Source organism: Apis mellifera, linkage group LG9 (genome assembly GCF_003254395.2).
Source record: "Apis mellifera strain DH4 linkage group LG9, Amel_HAv3.1, whole genome shotgun sequence".
NCBI classification, from domain to species: Eukaryota; Metazoa; Arthropoda; class Insecta; order Hymenoptera; family Apidae; genus Apis; species Apis mellifera.
The window spans coordinates 8,359,315-8,377,093 of NC_037646.1; the positions used below are offsets into that span (position 1 = coordinate 8,359,315).

The window sequence follows — 17,779 nt, forward strand, 5'->3', positions numbered from 1 at the left end:
TGAATAACTTTATTGATAAATTGTCCACTAACAGATTTCAGATGAAGAATCTTTTACTTTTTTACTCTCTCTTTTTTGTATCTATCATTACAGCGTCATAGATTTCAGTTTCAAATAAATACAATGAAAACTTTTTCAATATTTTTAGTTCATCTATTGGATCGCGAATCTTTTAGAACAAATCGTAACAAATATTCAATTTTTTCGAGGAAAATATTTTCCCATACATCGTATAAATCAAATCTGATCGCGTCAGTACGCGAATCACATTGCTGAATAACGCGCACGAACATAACGGCACAGATATATATATATATATCTCAATATTACTACATCTACTATCTAGGGCTTTTTCTGAAAAGAAAAACGAAGAAAAAAAATGGTACGTATACCTCGGTGGAGGACGTAGAATCGGTAGGGCATCGTCGAGAGATTTTGATTTTATTGCGCGCACGTAACATCCTCTTGTTTCGCGTGAATCGCATGAACGAAATTTCGTGCTAGTGGCGAAAACCGCCTCTGTCCGCTTCGCCTTTCTCGTTACTTCTGCCGTTTTTATTTAGTCCTTTATCCGTTTGACCATCGCTTTTTCCGTTCCTCACGTCTCTGATTTTGGCCTCGTTAACCACCGCAAGTTAAAAGCCAGCGTTTAATATATATTTTTTTTTTATCATTGATGTTAAAATGTTTTTAATGAAATCAATTTTATTTAAAATCAAAATTTATATATATCGGATACTTTTAATTTATTTAAAATTTAAAAATATTTGATATATAGGTTTAATAAATTTTATTTTTTAATAAAATATTAACAAGCTTATTTATGATATATATATATATTTTGTAGATACTAGTACGATATCGTTTTATTTGGAAAAATTTTTATGTAATATACTGATAATAAAAAAAAATGATAAAAGTATTTTTATATTATATTCATATTTCATTTTTAAAAATGAGAGATTTCGAGATATTAAATGATGACAAAAATAATAAGAATTGAATAAAAAATAAAAGATAAAAATAAAAAATTTTTAAATTATAGAATGCAAAATACAAAAAAATTCTAGACTAAATAAATACGAAATAAATAACAAATATTGATATACAAGAAAATCAAAATATTTATGGTCAGTACATATATTATAAAAAAAAAAATCACTTACCAGTATTAGAAAACATGTATCTTATTACTCGTAAATAATATTATAATAAATTAAATTAAAAATTCAGGCACGACTATATCTTCATTTGATAACGAAGTAATTCGACAGGCAAGGTTGATAAGCGATCGTATCGATAATGGCGCAAGTAGTTGCCTACAAATTTTAAATATTATCAATTTTATTATTTTATTAATTTATTATACAAAATAACACTTTTAAATTGATATATTTTAATAAATAAACTATTTATAATATCAATAAAATTAATAAATATAATTATAAGTTTATATAAATTGATATATTAAATTAATAAAATTATAAAATTAATTAATTAATCGTGTGATATTAAAAATTATAAATTTTAATATTTCATATTGCTGATATTCGTTCAATGTTTATATATGTGTGACTTTACGCGCCGAATTATGTGTATTATTGGTGGGGCGAGGCACCAGTTACGCTTTAACCATCGTACAGTATAGACGTGTTGAATTACGAAAATTTTATAATATATAATTACTTACCAATTGATAATAAATAATTATTATCATTATTATATTATAAAATATCATATTTTCTTGCTTCTTATTTCTGATAATATGTGTGAATTAATATACCTGAAACAAATTTATTTACTAAATTAGGAGTTGAAAAAAAATTGATAAAAAAAAAAGTATATTATATATCGTAATAAAATTGTATAAATTGAATAAAATTGAATCATTATTATTTGAATCAAAAAGAACAATGAATAATGTGTATCCATATTTTCTAAAAATTTTAAAAGATGAAAGCAAAAATGTATATCATAAAAATATATAAATCACATTAATCATTATATTTATTGAATTAGTAGTTGAAAAAGAAATTGATAGAAAAAAAAGTATGTTATATACCGTAACAAAATTATATAAATTGAATTATTATTATTTGAATCTTCCAAAAAAACAATGAATAATCTATATGTTCTGAAAATTTTGTAAAGTGAAAACAAATATGTATACCATAAAAATATATAAAACACATTAAACAATTATCTTCGATATCAAGATACAAAAAACTAAAGTCACTTCATTTTTTCTAATGATTAACAATTCAACATGTCACAATTATAATATTACACATATTAATATGATGATTCTTGACAGACAAATGATGCTACACACCATTATGCGGAACAAATTCACCAAACAATTTTTTGATTGGCTATTGCTGTAAACTAGTTCAGCATTCAAAAATCGAACGAAAAATCTGAATGTTGTACAATATATTTTATTCAGAATTTTTATAAGATCAAAAAAAGAAAAAAATAAATAATTATAGATAAATCACAATTTAAATTGATTGATAATCTATTAAAAATAATCATATCGATAATATTTAAATATGAATTCTATCTCTATCTAATCACATCGATCACAATTATAATTTTTTTTTATTTCAATAGTGTTATTATTTTAAATCGATAATGTTGCACATAATCTAATACAAAAATTAATAAAAGCATAGAGAGTAAAATTTAATATTTTATATTTTAATAATTTTTGTATTTTCATTATTATATATTTATTAAGTCATTATCAAGTCCTTATTATTATATTTCTTTTTTTAACAATTATATCTTTTATTTAGAAATATTTTTTACTTCGTTTCTAATTTTTATTTGTAATGAAATATTACTTAATTTATTATTAATTTATTATATTATATAAAATATCAGTTTAAAAACAATATAATAAATTATACACGATTATATTTAAAAATAAATAAATAAATAAAATTTTATTATAAGATGATGAATCTATTTTATATATTGTCTATGTTAATATAAGAAGAACATGGCGTCGATTATTAAAGGTACGACATTTTTTAATTTGATTGTAAATATATCATGATGTATATGTCTTGTTATTTTAATTATTGATTATAATTTAATTTGTATATAATATAATATTTTTAGATACGGGTGAAATTTGGAGCCGATTATTCGATCATCGACCATTTATTCAAGGTGAAATAACATTTTTCCTACGCGAATTTCAGGTAAAGAACTTTTGAGTTCTTGCTATTAAATATACCTGCATTTTCAAAAAAAAAAAACAAAAAAATAGTGATTATATGAAAAATCTACGAACTACTATTTTTATTAGAAGATTAATTGATCATTATATAAATGTACATTAACAATAGTTCATGTATCATCTTGCATAACCTATAATTCGACAACCAAAAAAAATTTATAGGAAAAAAGAGACGATCGAGAAGTGGAACGACTCTTCAAAATACTTGAATATTCGACAGATTTAAAAGAAAGTCAACTCGATCGAACAGAACAACTTGGGGATTGTCATTTACCTAGCTTAAAAGCAAATGTTGATGTTGCCCTAAGTATGTGTGAAAGAGTTCTTCAAAAAGAACAAGATTTTGATAGTGTATGGATTATTTTCATTTCAAGATTTTGATTAAATTTTTAGAAATATTTCACATTTGTTATTAATTTGGACATCCAATAATTTTTTTAGGATGTAGCGTTACAAGCAAATAGAGAAGCAAGGAAAGTAGAATGGGAAAAATTTGTTAATGATATGAGTGAAAAGTGTGAAAAAGTAAATCAAACTTTTGAAGAGAAAGAAAACGAAATAAAAGAATTTTACATTGATTTAGAAAGAAAATTGCACATCACATCATAAACGTAGAATAACTATTTCATTCTTATATAAAGTGTTATAATATTATATTAATATATTTTATGCATATATTCTAATAATTTATAATATAAAATAATACCAGGCTTATATTTAATATATAAATATTTAATGAATATTTTTATTTTATTATTAATATAACATTTTATTATATTTATAAAATACAAAAATGCCAGTTGAATCAATAGAAGATCCTTCTATAAAAATCAAACCAAATAAGAAATTAATAGAATTTATTTGTAAAAATGTAAAAAAAACAAGTAGTACTCCACCTGTTATTATTGCTTTAAAAAAATCAACTAAAGATAAGCAGAAAGATATTTTATTAAAATTGGATGAATTAAAATGGTTAAATAAGTATTTAGAAGAATATAGAACCACCAACATGGAAAGTATTTATTTACATGAGCTTTTAGAAGAAGATGATATCAAATTACCAACTCCAAAAATTATACCAAGAAATCCTGAGTTAGAAGCTAGAACACAAAAATTGAAAGCTCAACAAGATGCTATTAAATATAAAGCTATGACAAAAAATGTAGATACAGCTACAATGAAATTACCAGAAGACAGTATTTCATATCAAAGTAAGATTTTTATTTTAAAAAATAAATTTCCTTTGACATAATTTTCATTTATATCTATCTATCTATCTATCTATCTATATATATATATATGTATATATATGTATATTTTTTTTTTCAGTGAAGCAGATAAATAAGCAACTTATAGCTGTTGCACAATTTGTATTTTCTGTGCTAGCAGGTTTTGCTTTTGGATTTATAGGTGTGGAGTTAATAGTAGGAAATTTAGATTTTGGATTTAGGTTGTTATTAGGTATAATTTGTGCTCTGATCATAGCTTTGGCTGAAATTTATTTCTTGGCAATTAAATTAAATGAGGATGTATATGATACTATTTCAACAGGATCAGCACCTAAAAAATTGCATCAAGAATAAAACTTTATGAAGCATTGTTATTAAAATATATTTTTTTTAAAATTAATATCTTTTTGTTAACTTCTAAAGAAATAATAGAATAAAATTATTATGCCAATATAAGATGATATAAACAATAGCATGATGCAATTTAAAAAATAAACACTAAAAAATTAATATATTTATTTCATATTATATAATAAATCAATTAAAATAATATGGTGCTTCTTAAATCAATGCATTTGAAAAAATAAATAAATTTTTTACTTTATGCTTATAATTTTTTTTAATAATATATCTATAAATTATAAATATGTTTTATTCTGAATAAAAATGTCCTATCTAGAATATTCAATTTATCTAGGTATTCAATTTATCTTTAATGAATACATATAAAAATAGTGTTAAACATCTAAAATTATTGTCTGTATTCAATCTAAAATATTAAATAGTTTCAAATGGTAAGAACCAAAATATTTGCAAAGATATATTATTTTTAATTGTATTTGAAATATTTCTTAAATAATCAGAGAGCCTGTCTTATGAAAATATTAAATAAAATGTTTTTTTTTTTTTTTATCTCTTGGTTTCATCCTCACTGTCACTTTTTTCACTTGCTTCACTTTTGTCACTAATGGAATCACATTTTCCATTCTCTTTTTCTATACTTTCTTGTTCACTATTTGATGAATTATCATCTGCTTTTCTATCATCACTATCAGAACAAGAATCTGTGTCTGATTCACTATCACTGTCAGAGTCTGAACTATTTTCTGATGAACTGCTATGTGAATTCTTGGCAGCCATCATTTCTTTGAATTGTCTCACTGTTATCTTTCTAGGCATTATTTCCCTGAGAAATTCCAATGTATCATTTGTTTGTACCACTTCTGCTAGATGTTTGTAGTCTAAAAAATTTCCTTTGTTGCTTTGCAAATGTGCCTCTTCCGTTAGATAATGTATAAATAGTTCCTATAAAATTGTTTTCATCTTTGTTTGTTCATATTTATCTTGCAAAATAATCACTTAGCAAAATATTTGAATAGAACATATTACACATATTAAACAATTGGTTAGTAAATATTTTAAATATAAAATGCATAGAAAGCAAGAATTTTTAATTAATGTATGAAATAAATTTAGTAATTACAAATGTACAAATTATATTTAAGCGTCACTTAACCTCAATATTTAAAATCAATCTTACCGTAGCTTTTGTGACTAAATACAATCCATCTTGACCGATTGTATCGACGTAAGGAGAACTTTTCATAATTGTTTTTACCCTTGATATAGGTAAACGTAATTCCTTTATTTTAGCAGGTGATCCTTGCGCAGTCATTCTTACTAAAAATTGATTTACCTTAAGTATGAAATGTAAACTAACAGATAGTAACCGTTAACCAATTGCCGCCAATTTTTGAATTCTTTAGATAATTATTCATCAAGAAGAAAAATTTGAGATAAAATTGCAAATATTTAAATTTTATTTTTAATATTGTATATATTTAATTAAATTCTAAGAATATATAATAATATAAAATAATTATATTGTTAAAAAATTAATATATCAGAATTTTTCTTATAGCATTATTTATTTTTATTTTAAAAATAAATATAAAAATGAATAAAAAGATTAAATAATTTTTATTTTACAATTTATTAGTAAAATTAAAAAATTCTGTTTAAAATATTTAAAAAAAATAAACGTGTGTTGAATTCAGCGGTAGAAGTAAGGTATCCTAGTGACATCTTTCATTAAACGAACATTACTATTTCTATTTCTTTTCAATTGGCATATTATATCCGGCTTACAGAAATTTTGGCGAGTAGACAGTTGTTGCATCAATCTGACAATCTGTAACGAGTCAAGGTATATTTAATAATATTTAAGCAATATATAATCAACATGCAGATCAACCTGGTTTGTAGTATTCGCATACGTCGTATCAATTATACTTCGCTATATGTATAACCGTTAAATTAATCGATCAATACGGCACATGGCGGATTCGTGTTAATAATGTTTCAGTGAAAAATTTACTGATTGTTCGTATACAGTTATTAAAATTGTTAGTTTATTGGTTTGTAAATAATCTCTTCTAATTTGTTTCTTTCATTCGTAGAATATATGTTCAATGTAATTATAACCTACTATGAAAATCTTCATCCTTCAATTTTGCAAACATCTGTTTCCTTCTTATGATAATTTTTCGTTGTACAAATTTTATTTTTATCATTTTCTTTAACTTCTTATATTTGAGATTAAAGATATATAAAAGTATTTAATTATTTGTTTATTTTCTTTTTGTTGTATTCACACATGAAAAAAAAACACTATTATAATAATATAGTATAATATAATATAATTTTTTTAAAAGTATTGGCATAGTTGATATTGAATTTATAAATTACAGGAACAAAATACCTATCAGAATGTCAACTTTTCTTGGGCTTATTAAGGAGATACCTGGCATCTCAGTGGATCGTTTTGATGGAGCAAACTTAACATCTTCTATATTTTTTCTTAGTCATTGTCATTCTGATCATATGCATGGTTTATCAGATATGTTTTTTGAGCATATAGATGAATATAACAAATATCTCTATTGCAGCCCTATTACAAAAGCATTGTTAGAAAATAGATTTAAATTTAAAACATCTTGTGTAAAAGAAATAGATATTAATTCTCCTACTGTTATAGAATATTCAATAAAAAATGAAGATAAAATTCTTATTTGTGTAACTTGTATTCCAGCAGGACATTGTCCTGGTTCTGTGATGTTTCTTTTTGAAAAAAATAATATATCAATATTATATACCGGTGATTTTCGTATTAATCCAAAAGATTTTTCCAAATTGAAAAGTTTACATTATTACAATGATTCTAAATTGATACCTAAATCATTTACTAAAATTTATTTAGATACAACATTTTTAAGTACCGACTTTTCTAGTTTCCCTACTAGACAAGAAAGTGTATTTAAAATGTATGAAGTCATTAAAAATTGGATAAGCAAAGACCCAAGGAATGTTGTTATTCTGGAATGTTCTGCTATGTATGGTTCTGAATTTCTTTTTGTAGAATTATCTAAGATGTTAAATATGAAAATTCATGTAAGAAGTGATGTATTTGAAACTTATTGTCGTATTGCACAATTATCTTGTTATGTCACAAATGACCCATATAGTACTTCAATTCATGCTTGCAAGAAAAAAATATCTGTGTCAGGTTTGCATTGTAGAAGTGATGTAAGCAATATGAATATCATGACTGTTATCCCATCTGTAATGAAATGGAGGAAAAAAGATACAACTATAATAGGGGAATGGGACAAAGTTAAAGAGAGAACTTTTAATGTATGTTATTCTACTCATTCCTCTTTTAATGAACTTAAAGCATTTATTCAATATTTTGAAGCATTGGAAATATATCCATGTGTGATTAAAACAGAAGAAGAAGAACAAGTTTATTGTTTGTTAGATATTGTAAAAAGAAAATTAGATCAACAATCATCGAATAGTCAGAAATATAAATTAGATCTTCCTAGACGTAAGATATTAAATAAAACTAAATTTAAATCTGAATATTTTAGTGATGATGATAGTTTATGATATTAATTTATACTTTCAGCTATATATATTAAGTTGTTAATGTTGTTAATATATCTTGTTATATAATAATTTTTATTATAATGTATATTATTATATATCTTTTTATTATATATTGTATATATGTGACAAAAAGATTGTATTTTTAATAAATATAATTAATTAATTTTTTTAATATTTTTATTTTCCATATGTTCTGTATGATACTAAATTATAAATAATATAAATAAGTTTAAAATTAAATAAATAAAGAATAATATTTAATAAATAAGAATAATATTAAATAAAAATCATATATTTTAATATATTATTTGTATTAATTTTATTAATGATTAATTTTATATATGAGATTATTTTAAAATATTCTGAAATTAAAAAATTTCATGTTGCAGATATTTACTTACATCTTTGTTGTTGAATATATCATCTAAGCCCTAAATAATGGAGAAATCAGCATTAGCACAAGAGAAGGTATGGTTTGACAAACCATCCTATGACAAGGCAGAACGACTATATTTTGAAAGAATGGCCAAGGTAAGTATCTTTTTTAATGAATTGTGAATTAATGTTATTGGATATAAAACTGCCAACAGGAATAAGATAAATGTTTCTAAACATACGAATTAACAAATCAATCTTAAGTTTCATTTGTTTTTAATATTATAATATTAAAATAATTTTTTATAAATAATTATAATGTTTAAAAGTATGTTTATAAACATAAATTTTTTTAAGAATCTATTATTATCCCCAACATCCACAGCTAATATTTGTCTTTTTGTTGTGCCTTGTGTTTTTTCTTTGTACTAACAAAAAAACTAACATTTTTAACACACACTTCAGGGAATATCTGGTGATAGGGAAGATTTGATGTGCTTGTAATTCCATGAGGTGTTGGGAATTTTATTATTTTTTTTTTTTTTTTTTTAAGATCTAATTCCCATTTCTAGTTGTGTGTTCAAGTGAATTATCTAATTTTGTATTTCATTTTTAATAAAACTTTTCTAATAAATATAAATATAATCGATATTTAAAATAAAAAAGTAAAATAAACATAATTTTTTTGTTTATTTGTTTACATTTATAATTTTACAATGTATTGTTCTATATTTTCATACATTCAATAAATTTGAGAATGCATGTATTCTTTATTCAAGATATTTAGTTTTTGTGCAGTTGTGTCTTGTAGCGACAATATAAATGAAGCATGTAAAAAACATGCTTTGTTTAATTTCTGTTTTACTCAATTAATTACAAGACATAAGTTCTTACTTGCATAGCTTGATGTTTCAAGGTGGTGTCTCATAAGATCATGGAAAGCTGCTCGCTTAAATCTGAAGTTTCTCTAACTAATAATTGTCATGATAATTCATTTCTGAATAATAACTCTTTGACTAAAACTAAATCTGAAAAATTTAAAGACAATAAGTTATTGATCTCTGAGAATATTTCAAATGATGTAAAAAATTCTAAATGTCAAATAAAAACATTAAAGATAAATAAAGATGAAGATGAATTAAATATACAAGAAAAAGAAAATATAGAAGAAAAGCAAAAATCTGATAATGTCAAAAATGATTTAAAAGAAAAAGAGAAAGAAACTAGTCCTTCTAATGATGCATCTAAAAAATATAATACGAAAGAAGTAAAAGAAAAAAAGAATAAAGCAGATACAAGAAATAGAAATAGAAAACATAAAAATGATACTAAGGAAGTAAAAGAAAATGTTACTCCATTAATAAGGAATAAGCAGCAGTTACCTATTCAGGTATATACTGTAATGCATTTATTATTTTAATGTTTTGTGTGCAGTAATGCAATATTTATAGAGTTTAATTTCATTCATTATAATATACATTTCATATTGCCTAAATCATCATTGAGAATCTGCTTATTACAATAAATTTAAAAAAGAAAGAAAGATGGAATCATTTTATTCTTTTTTATAAATTTTTTATTTCATAAGTTTCAAATTTATATTGTTATTATCTTACTTAAATTTTTTAAATTTAGTAATTGTTGAGTGAACACCACAAAAATATTGTACATATTTATATTATTATTTCAATTCTTTTTAATTAGTTTTAATTCAATATTTTGCTTGTTTTTTGTTATGTGACAAAGGGGATTGTGCTGTAAAGCATGTTTGCTTTTGATTTGAAATAAATTTTATTGTGATCTTAAACTTGTTAACAATATATTGTTGATAAATATTTTTTATTTAATCTTTTATTTTGTAATTAACATATTCATTATGCTTAAAATTTATTCACTTTTTAAACATTCAAAATATCTATCTCCACTTAATTTTTTTTGAAAAATTACTTTTCTTGATAAATTTAATACATATTTTATAAATATACATAAATTTAAATATTTATAAAATATTTATAAAATTTAAATATTTATAAAATTTTCTTAATACAAATGATGTCATATTTTCAATATTTGTTTTGTTTATATTCTAGATTATATAATTGTAATAATAAATTCATAATGAATTAAAAATAAAAATTTATAATTGTATGTTTATTTGTTGAATAATTATTTATAAATACTAGTGGAAATGTGATATTGAATTGTTTATAATAGTCAGTTTGGTCTGAGTTGATTTTTAATATTGGATACAGGGAAATCAACAAACTACTAGTCCAATTCTATCTGCTGGTGGAAGTTTAGCCAATGAGGTTGCCAAGGCTCGTCAACATATTAAACAGTCTTTACAGTGTGTGAGTACTGCACTCTTTGCACATCTTTATATAACAAAATTTTCAAATCTGCTTACTAATATGATATCCAATATTAATATAAATTAATGGGTATAAAATCTAATTATTTAATAATAATTGATAGCTTTTTTATTTTAAATGCATTCAAATTTTATTTTTCAGATGGATGACATTGCAGCTGTTGCTGGTTTTGCTACTCCCAATGAAAATAAAAAAGATATTCTAGATTCTAGTGGTCAGTATTATAAATTATTATGCTAAATTATTTTATTAATAATATGGATTTCCATATTTTAAATCTTTATTAACAGTCTTCCAAGAATTGAAAAATACTGTTGAAAAATTGGAGGAACGTGTCAAAGCTCTTGAAATCAAGATTCGTACTTTTGTACCTGCTGATCCAATAGCAGTTTGTCCTGCTAAACCTCAACCAGCTTCAAAACCAACACAAGAAAAAGCTGATGATGATGAAGATGTTGATCTTTTTGGTTCAGATTCAGAGGCAAGTGAGCAGAAATAATGGAAGACACTAAGCAGTTAATCCTCTTCTATTTTCATAAATATTGAAAATCATTTCTGCACGATACTTATACATTTAGTACACTTTACACGTGTCTTCAAGTGCAAAAGTGATAAAATGATACGACATTTACGAAATATAGTACACCAGATATTCCCAGAATACTAATACATTTAAATATAGTTTTCTATTTATTACACAAAATCAACACAAATACTATAATACAAATATTGAAATGTAAATGTTGTAATTTATAATCTATACTGTAAATTGTTTAAATACTTGACTTATTAGGGAGAAGATGCAGAAGCTGCAAAACTTAGAGAAGAAAGACTGGCTGCATATGCTGCAAAGAAAGCTAAAAGTAAGTTGTATATTGTATTTATATTTTAAATACAAATTATTTTATTATATGTAATCATAATTTATAGAGCCAGCCTTAATTGCTAAATCAAATATAATATTGGATGTAAAACCGTGGGATGATGAAACGGATATGAAAGCCATGGAAGAAGAAGTTCGAAAGATTGAAACTGATGGACTTTTATGGGGAGCGTGTAAGTTATCTAAAATATATAATAAATAATATTTTTTTTAATTTAGATTGAAAATAAGATTTATTCTATTATATTATTATTCTTTCACAGCAAAACTTGTTCCGCTTGCCTTTGGAATTCACAAACTTCAAATTTCGTGTGTTGTTGAAGATGACAAAGTTTCTGTAGATTGGCTTACAGAACAGATTCAAGATATCGAAGATTATGTACAAAGCGTAGATATTGCAGCCTTTAATAAAGTATAAAATATTAACGAAGCTTTCTTCGTAGAAAAATATCTGACGGTTCTAATTGCAACCAGGCATTGGTCTGTTGTGCCATCATTTCATTCCATTAGCAATATCTACTTTGATAAATACATGTTCTATCACTAAAAAGGACTGTCTAAAAATAAAAAACATAGCGCTATTGTACTCCAATTTTAATATTCGATGTCAATTTATCAATCGTTTTTAAAATATTCAAGCAAATTTTTAAATTGTGGTTGTATGATCAATATATTCTTTATAAAGAAAAAAATATAAACCATAAATGTTTTAAACGTAATTCAATGTATAAAATTTAATGTAACATCATATAGGTATTTCATTTGCTATCATAATGCTATTCATTAATAATATAGGTATGTAATACCTATTATTAGTATCATTTTTAATTGTTTGTTTTGGAGTATTGTTAATAAATAAAAAATAAAAATAATCAACATAATTTTTTATTTTATTATTTCTTTCTAATTTTTTTTTTTTTCTTTTTAAGAATAAATCTAAAGGAGAACGGAAAAGTACAGTGCTGCTCTCTATATAGTATATATTGTATGTAATACGATCTAAACTACTTGAATTTGTTTTGACGTGTTTTGCATGTTCTTTGTTCTTATTTCTTATAATAAATAAAAAAATATTTGTTTTTAAGATGACTATGGCTATGCTTCAACGAAGAGCTAATGTAAGTACACATATTTATATATAAAGTATAAAATATATAATATTCATAACCTAACCTAAATTTTTTCTGTTATTTTATAAAAATATATTTTTATTCTTTAGGTAAGACTACCTCCAGAAGTAAATAGAGTATTGTATATAAGAAATTTGCCATATAAAATTACTGCCGAAGAAATGTATGATATTTTTGGTAAATATGGAGCTATTAGACAAATTAGAGTGTAAGTATTCAAGTCAATTGAATTTTATTTTTTTATATATTTTTTATTTTAAATTGCTTTCTTAATACTATACTAAATTTCGTAATATTTGATATTATAAAATTAATGTCATACAATTTTTTGATATTAATAAATTATTTATTGCAGGGGCAATACTGCTGAAACTAGGGGAACAGCATTTGTTGTTTACGAAGATATATTTGACGCAAAGAATGCTTGTGATCATTTAAGTGGATTTAATGTTTGTAATAGATATTTAGTAGTTTTATATTATCAAAGTAATAAAGCATTTAAACGAGTTGATGTAGATAAAAAAATGGAAGAAATAGATAAGTTAAAAACAAAATATAATTTGAACGAAGAAAAAAAATAACAACATAATTCTTTAAATTTAATGAAAATGCAGAAGCAATTCATTTTGTAATGTAAATTTTTTATTTATTTAAAAAAATTTTTCTTTAGATCAACATTATAAAAGATTATCATTATAAAATAAGTATATGTAAATAGTACAAATAATTCAATAAATAATTTCATTTATATTCATTTTTAATTTATATTTTTTATATAATTGAATGTAATTATAGAACTTTAATCCACAATAAGGAACGTATAATTATTTTCCTGTAGAACGATGGTTTCTCGTTCCCCGTCCAAAAAGATATAAAAGTTGGAGCGAAAAAATGTCGACACATTAAGAGGCTGTAATTAATACAACTTTCACAGTCAGTGGTGGAGTAGCATTCCATTATTCCCATATATCTTGAATGATAATTTTAATTAAAATTCTTAATTGCAATAAAATAATGTTAAACAATTCTCAATAAAATATGAATGAAGATAATGATTCAGAGATTTTTTTTAAGGATATGCAATGATTTTAAAAAATGGATATTCATGTAAAACCATATTCAGACGAAATTGCGAACTTTTATTGGAATCAGAAAGGATCAAGATTGATGATCAAAAACATCTATGATCGATTGACGACGGAAGTGACCTCCATCAAGGTTGGATAAAAAGATGTACCTGTCATTATAGAGTGCAATACGCGCGTGTCATATGTAATTTAATCGCTCGACTCATCTCGTCGACACTGGCGTTTTGTAATGCGAGCTCGATAGGACTACATTTACTTGTCCGGATACTCGATACTTGATGCTGGTAGAAACGCGCGGTACGGTATACCGCAACACACACAACGATGCACGCGTGCGCACACGTACGCAACTCATATAGGTTCTTGTCAGCGGCTAGCCGGCAGGACATTCGATTTCAGTCGAAAGCGAAAACTCGCTTAGCCCGTTTAGTCGTGTTGTCGCGGCACATCGTTCTATAGTGTGACATTCTTGTAAGTGTTTTCTATTTATTAATTGATTTCAGTTTGTTATATTTTGGGCAATAAGAGCGTTTGAAATATTAACAGGGCTTGGTTAAATGTCGTTCGACTGTTGTAATAGCGGCGAAGTTGCCGGTGTTACATTCGCGGACGTCCTTGAAAACGTGTCACGTATTCTGCGAGCAGTTTACGATAGTTTCCTTCATGATGTTAGACATTTCACGTACGGGTGCTGTTGGTTGTTTCTCATCATTGCTGCTTTCCTATTAATGGCTTTACGTATAATAGGCCGTATTCACGTCACGCCGCCTAGAGACATCAGACTTGAAGAGTAGCGCAATCTTACGGAGTACGCGAAAGACAATTTTTGTTTTGCTTTTTAATCGCCGGTGTAAACAAGAGCGGTTTCAGAGCAATCGAATATAACACCAAGTCTCGTGAGTGTGGGGGACATTCATGCAATTTACTTTCGCCATATCGCAATCCTCGACACGATGTAAACAGTCTGGATGAAGGAATGGCGTCAGTCTGACGGAGTTTTCGTGTTACCTTTTGATATTATCGTATTTGGTTGATACGATTCGATTGATTGGTCGAAAATCATACTTTATTTGGTTAATACATCAGTGTGTAGTGTCGAATAGTGAGTAACTATGATGTGTCGTCTTTTTATGTTTCTGACACAAACATCACTCGAGAGAAACAACGGCGTCGCGTGGAGGAAGAATGAATGAACGAGAAGAGGACGATCGAAGTGTGGCGGGAGGGGATGCGACGACCGTCGTGTTGTGACGGCCTGCTGCCTGCTTGCCGATTTGTATCGAGGTGAGAGTACGTGTATACATATGTGTAAGTGTACTTGCTGTATGTATATGTTATGTGTGTTTATTCACGCGATCAACTGTGTCCACTGTCGTCACAGTCGTCGTACACTTTGCGTACACACAGCGACGTTATTTATGCGTAGTCGCGTTCACGCAATTCGTATGAACGTAATTCGTTCTACTCACGTGAGTCTGCCACTGTTAGCTTGCTCTCAAATATCGTAATGCATCATTGCGACAATGGAATTCTAATTATTAAATTAAAATGATGAGTCGTGCTTATACAATTGACTTTTCAAATAATAAATCATCTGTTTCATATCGATATTATTGCTTTAAAATATCCCTTAATAATATTCTAAAATTTTATAATAGTATTATCTTGTTTAAATTTATCTAGTTTAAATTACTTACTATTTTATTTTTTTTTAACGCATAGTTATTTTTTTTTTTTTACAGTTTATAAAGTATTATGCATTTAAATTTTCGTTTCCATTTCCATCGATATGTTAAAGATAGATTAAAGAAAAAATTCATATAAAAAGAAAGATATATTCGTATTGAGAATTTACCATTTATTGTTCTTTATATGTAGTTTCATTTAGAGTCCTTGTAGTCCTTTAGAAGTATATGAAAGTGAGTGAGCAGGTGTCAAATACTTAAGTGAGAATGTTTGTCTGCTGTCTGGATAAATATGTCGTCGTGCTACCAGCTTTTGAGTTGCTCCTCTTTACGTTAATAGCAAGCAACTTTATGCATTCTCAAAGCAATAAGGCAGATCTTTTGTATGCATTCGTTTCTAATCGAAATTCAAACATCGTAAATAAACAATAAATTAATGTATATTTTTATTAAAACACATATTTTTAAATTTCTAATATTTATCAATTAAAATATTGCACGATATTAATTCGCGTAGATTTTTAAAAATTTTTTTATTTATCGAATTCGCGATTCGTTGGATTTAAAATCATTAAGCATGGAATTAATTGAAGTAAGATAGTTAAAAAAATATTTGCCTTAAGGAGCTTAAGCTTTGTATGCAATCTTATATATTGTAGATCATAGATGTCGCGTCTTGCGTAGATTCTAGAAACAGCTTGTGAAACCTTAACTATATGTCAGAAGTTTTTAGTGGTTATGACGTGCTCAGTTAAATTTAAAAAATGGAAACGAATAGTTTTCTTAAATTATTAAATATAATTATCGAAGTGTCTTACGAAATTTGTGATAATATGATTTGTTACATATTTCAAGGTATTGTAAAACGATTTTTCATCATATAATGTACAATTTAATCTAGTATAAAATTGTAATAGGTTTTGCACGATGTGAAAAAAATATGGAAAATATACATATATTTCATATTATAGATATATTTTCTCAAAGAATTTATAATAAAAAGTAAAGAATAAATTATAGAATTAAAAAAAATTGATCATTGTGATGAAATTTTAATCGAATATTAATCTAGTAGTTTTTCAAATGATGAAGTTCGAAATATATGGTTAAAGTTTCTCAAGTGACGAACTACGGTCTAAAAAAAAGCAGTAGTTATAATTCATTTTATCGCCTTCGTTCTATTGTTTCTCGTAAAACGATCAGTTTTATTTTCAGTATACGATATATAATATGTACGAGTATTGTTTTAGAATTTTTATTTAGAGAATAGTGATCATTTTATAATAATATATCGATAGATAGATGGCGATCAATTTAAATGTGGTTTGTAATATTACACGTAATATATTATATTGTAATTTAACAAGAATAAATTTTTTTAAATTACAGGCGGAGCGTCCGTTCCTCGCTGGAATCGGGCAATGTGGTAAGTCTTGACTTTCCTTCCATATTACTTCGTAATTTTAGATTGTTCGTTGTCGACTATACAGTGGCCTTGCATTATCTACTTCTAATATTATTCCGTAGTTATAGGTTATAACTTTATAAAATAGGTAGTTAAATAAACTTTAATAAAATGCTGTTTATACAATGTTTATATAAGTTTAACTAATCAATTGTGGGTTTCTTGAATGGTTTCTAAATTTTTTTTCAATCTTTCTTGAACATATTATCTCTATTCAAGAATTCCATCGATGCATCTCGTATAAGCAATATATAAAATGCACGAGATGTACTATAAAAAAACATTAAGGCATTATCATTTGTGCAACGATAGTAAAGAGAGTGGTGCAGTAGAAAAAAGTATATAAAATGCATGAGA

General features: G+C 25.2%; 6 protein-coding genes and 1 long non-coding RNA gene across 12 annotated transcripts in view; 5 read left to right on the plus strand and 2 right to left on the minus strand.

Moving 5' to 3' along the window:
• Positions 1 to 1,106: 1,106 nt before the first annotated feature.
• On the minus strand, positions 1,107 to 2,462 carry LOC102655900. Its single transcript, XR_409188.3, has 3 exons — positions 2,171 to 2,462; positions 1,691 to 1,783; positions 1,107 to 1,319 (listed from the first exon to the last, which is right to left on the minus strand). It is a non-coding gene; the product is annotated as an uncharacterized LOC102655900 (long non-coding RNA).
• A 427-nt stretch (positions 2,463 to 2,889) lies between these two features.
• Positions 2,890 to 3,964, plus strand: LOC102656006 (biogenesis of lysosome-related organelles complex 1 subunit 5). Its single transcript, XM_006561774.3, has 4 exons — positions 2,890 to 3,023; positions 3,127 to 3,209; positions 3,410 to 3,598; positions 3,689 to 3,964. Exons 1-4 carry the CDS (start codon positions 3,005 to 3,007, stop codon positions 3,854 to 3,856), a joined length of 459 nt encoding a protein of 152 aa, XP_006561837.1. The 5' UTR covers positions 2,890 to 3,004; the 3' UTR covers positions 3,857 to 3,964.
• Positions 3,965 to 4,002: 38 nt separating this feature from the next.
• Positions 4,003 to 5,304, plus strand: LOC411335 (transmembrane protein 199). Its single transcript, XM_006561773.3, has 2 exons — positions 4,003 to 4,458; positions 4,577 to 5,304. The coding sequence occupies exons 1-2, from the start codon at positions 4,041 to 4,043 to the stop codon at positions 4,828 to 4,830; spliced, it is 672 nt and encodes a 223-aa protein (XP_006561836.1). The 5' UTR covers positions 4,003 to 4,040; the 3' UTR covers positions 4,831 to 5,304.
• Positions 5,305 to 5,372: 68 nt separating this feature from the next.
• Positions 5,373 to 6,275, minus strand: LOC726619 (chromatin accessibility complex protein 1). Its single transcript, XM_001122344.5, has 2 exons — positions 6,017 to 6,275; positions 5,373 to 5,781 (listed from the first exon to the last, which is right to left on the minus strand). Exons 1-2 carry the CDS (start codon positions 6,149 to 6,151, stop codon positions 5,386 to 5,388), a joined length of 531 nt encoding a protein of 176 aa, XP_001122344.1. The 5' UTR covers positions 6,152 to 6,275; the 3' UTR covers positions 5,373 to 5,385.
• A 256-nt stretch (positions 6,276 to 6,531) lies between these two features.
• LOC409015 (probable elongation factor 1-delta) lies at positions 6,532 to 12,926 on the plus strand. 6 transcript variants are annotated; one of them, XM_006561776.3, is made up of 9 exons: positions 6,532 to 6,682; positions 8,814 to 8,955; positions 9,716 to 10,189; positions 11,052 to 11,150; positions 11,313 to 11,385; positions 11,462 to 11,652; positions 11,965 to 12,034; positions 12,102 to 12,227; positions 12,318 to 12,926. In XM_006561776.3, the coding sequence occupies exons 2-9, from the start codon at positions 8,863 to 8,865 to the stop codon at positions 12,470 to 12,472; spliced, it is 1,281 nt and encodes a 426-aa protein (XP_006561839.1). In that variant the 5' UTR covers positions 6,532 to 6,682; positions 8,814 to 8,862; the 3' UTR covers positions 12,473 to 12,926. The 6 variants fall into 6 exon arrangements, with proteins under 6 accessions (XP_006561839.1, XP_006561841.1, XP_016769406.1 ...); XM_016913917.2 differs by having other exon boundaries at positions 6,551 to 6,733; XM_026442837.1 differs by lacking the exon at positions 6,532 to 6,682 and adding an exon at positions 6,724 to 6,858.
• Positions 6,768 to 8,449, plus strand: LOC726638 (protein artemis). The gene is made up of 2 exons (XM_016913919.2): positions 6,768 to 6,893; positions 7,227 to 8,449. Exon 2 carries the CDS (start codon positions 7,246 to 7,248, stop codon positions 8,422 to 8,424), a length of 1,179 nt encoding a protein of 392 aa, XP_016769408.2. The 5' UTR covers positions 6,768 to 6,893; positions 7,227 to 7,245; the 3' UTR covers positions 8,425 to 8,449.
• An 84-nt stretch (positions 12,927 to 13,010) lies between the features above and the next one.
• Positions 13,011 to 17,779, plus strand: part of LOC107964950 (splicing factor 3B subunit 6) — a 67,786-nt gene continuing 63,017 nt past the window's right edge. The window contains exons 1-4 of the mRNA XM_026442838.1: positions 13,011 to 13,172; positions 13,274 to 13,392; positions 13,540 to 15,556; positions 17,347 to 17,383. Coding sequence (XP_026298623.1) covers positions 13,140 to 13,172; positions 13,274 to 13,392; positions 13,540 to 13,765 — 378 coding nt within the window. The 5' untranslated portion in view covers positions 13,011 to 13,139 and the 3' untranslated portion in view covers positions 13,766 to 15,556; positions 17,347 to 17,383. The remainder of the gene's footprint in view (positions 13,173 to 13,273; positions 13,393 to 13,539; positions 15,557 to 17,346; positions 17,384 to 17,779) is intronic.

Excerpts from the sequence above, each read along its gene's own strand:
- LOC726619 (XM_001122344.5), bottom strand. The coding sequence starts at position 6,151 with ATGACTGCGCAAGGATCACCTGCTAAAATAAAGGAATTACGTTTACCT. Across the intron at positions 5,782-6,016 it reads ATTTAGTCACAAAAGCTACG|GAACTATTTATACATTATCT; the intron begins GTAAGATTGATT and ends ACAATTTTATAG.
- LOC102656006 (XM_006561774.3), top strand. Across the intron at positions 3,210-3,409 it reads TTTTCCTACGCGAATTTCAG|GAAAAAAGAGACGATCGAGA; the intron begins GTAAAGAACTTT and ends AAAAATTTATAG. Across the intron at positions 3,599-3,688 it reads AAGAACAAGATTTTGATAGT|GATGTAGCGTTACAAGCAAA; the intron begins GTATGGATTATT and ends TAATTTTTTTAG.
- LOC726638 (XM_016913919.2), top strand. The coding sequence starts at position 7,246 with ATGTCAACTTTTCTTGGGCTTATTAAGGAGATACCTGGCATCTCAGTG.
- LOC409015 (XM_006561776.3), top strand. The coding sequence starts at position 8,863 with ATGGAGAAATCAGCATTAGCACAAGAGAAGGTATGGTTTGACAAACCA. Across the intron at positions 10,190-11,051 it reads AGCAGCAGTTACCTATTCAG|GGAAATCAACAAACTACTAG; the intron begins GTATATACTGTA and ends TATTGGATACAG. Across the intron at positions 11,386-11,461 it reads AGATATTCTAGATTCTAGTG|TCTTCCAAGAATTGAAAAAT; the intron begins GTCAGTATTATA and ends CTTTATTAACAG.
- LOC411335 (XM_006561773.3), top strand. The coding sequence starts at position 4,041 with ATGCCAGTTGAATCAATAGAAGATCCTTCTATAAAAATCAAACCAAAT. Across the intron at positions 4,459-4,576 it reads AGACAGTATTTCATATCAAA|TGAAGCAGATAAATAAGCAA; the intron begins GTAAGATTTTTA and ends TTTTTTTTTCAG.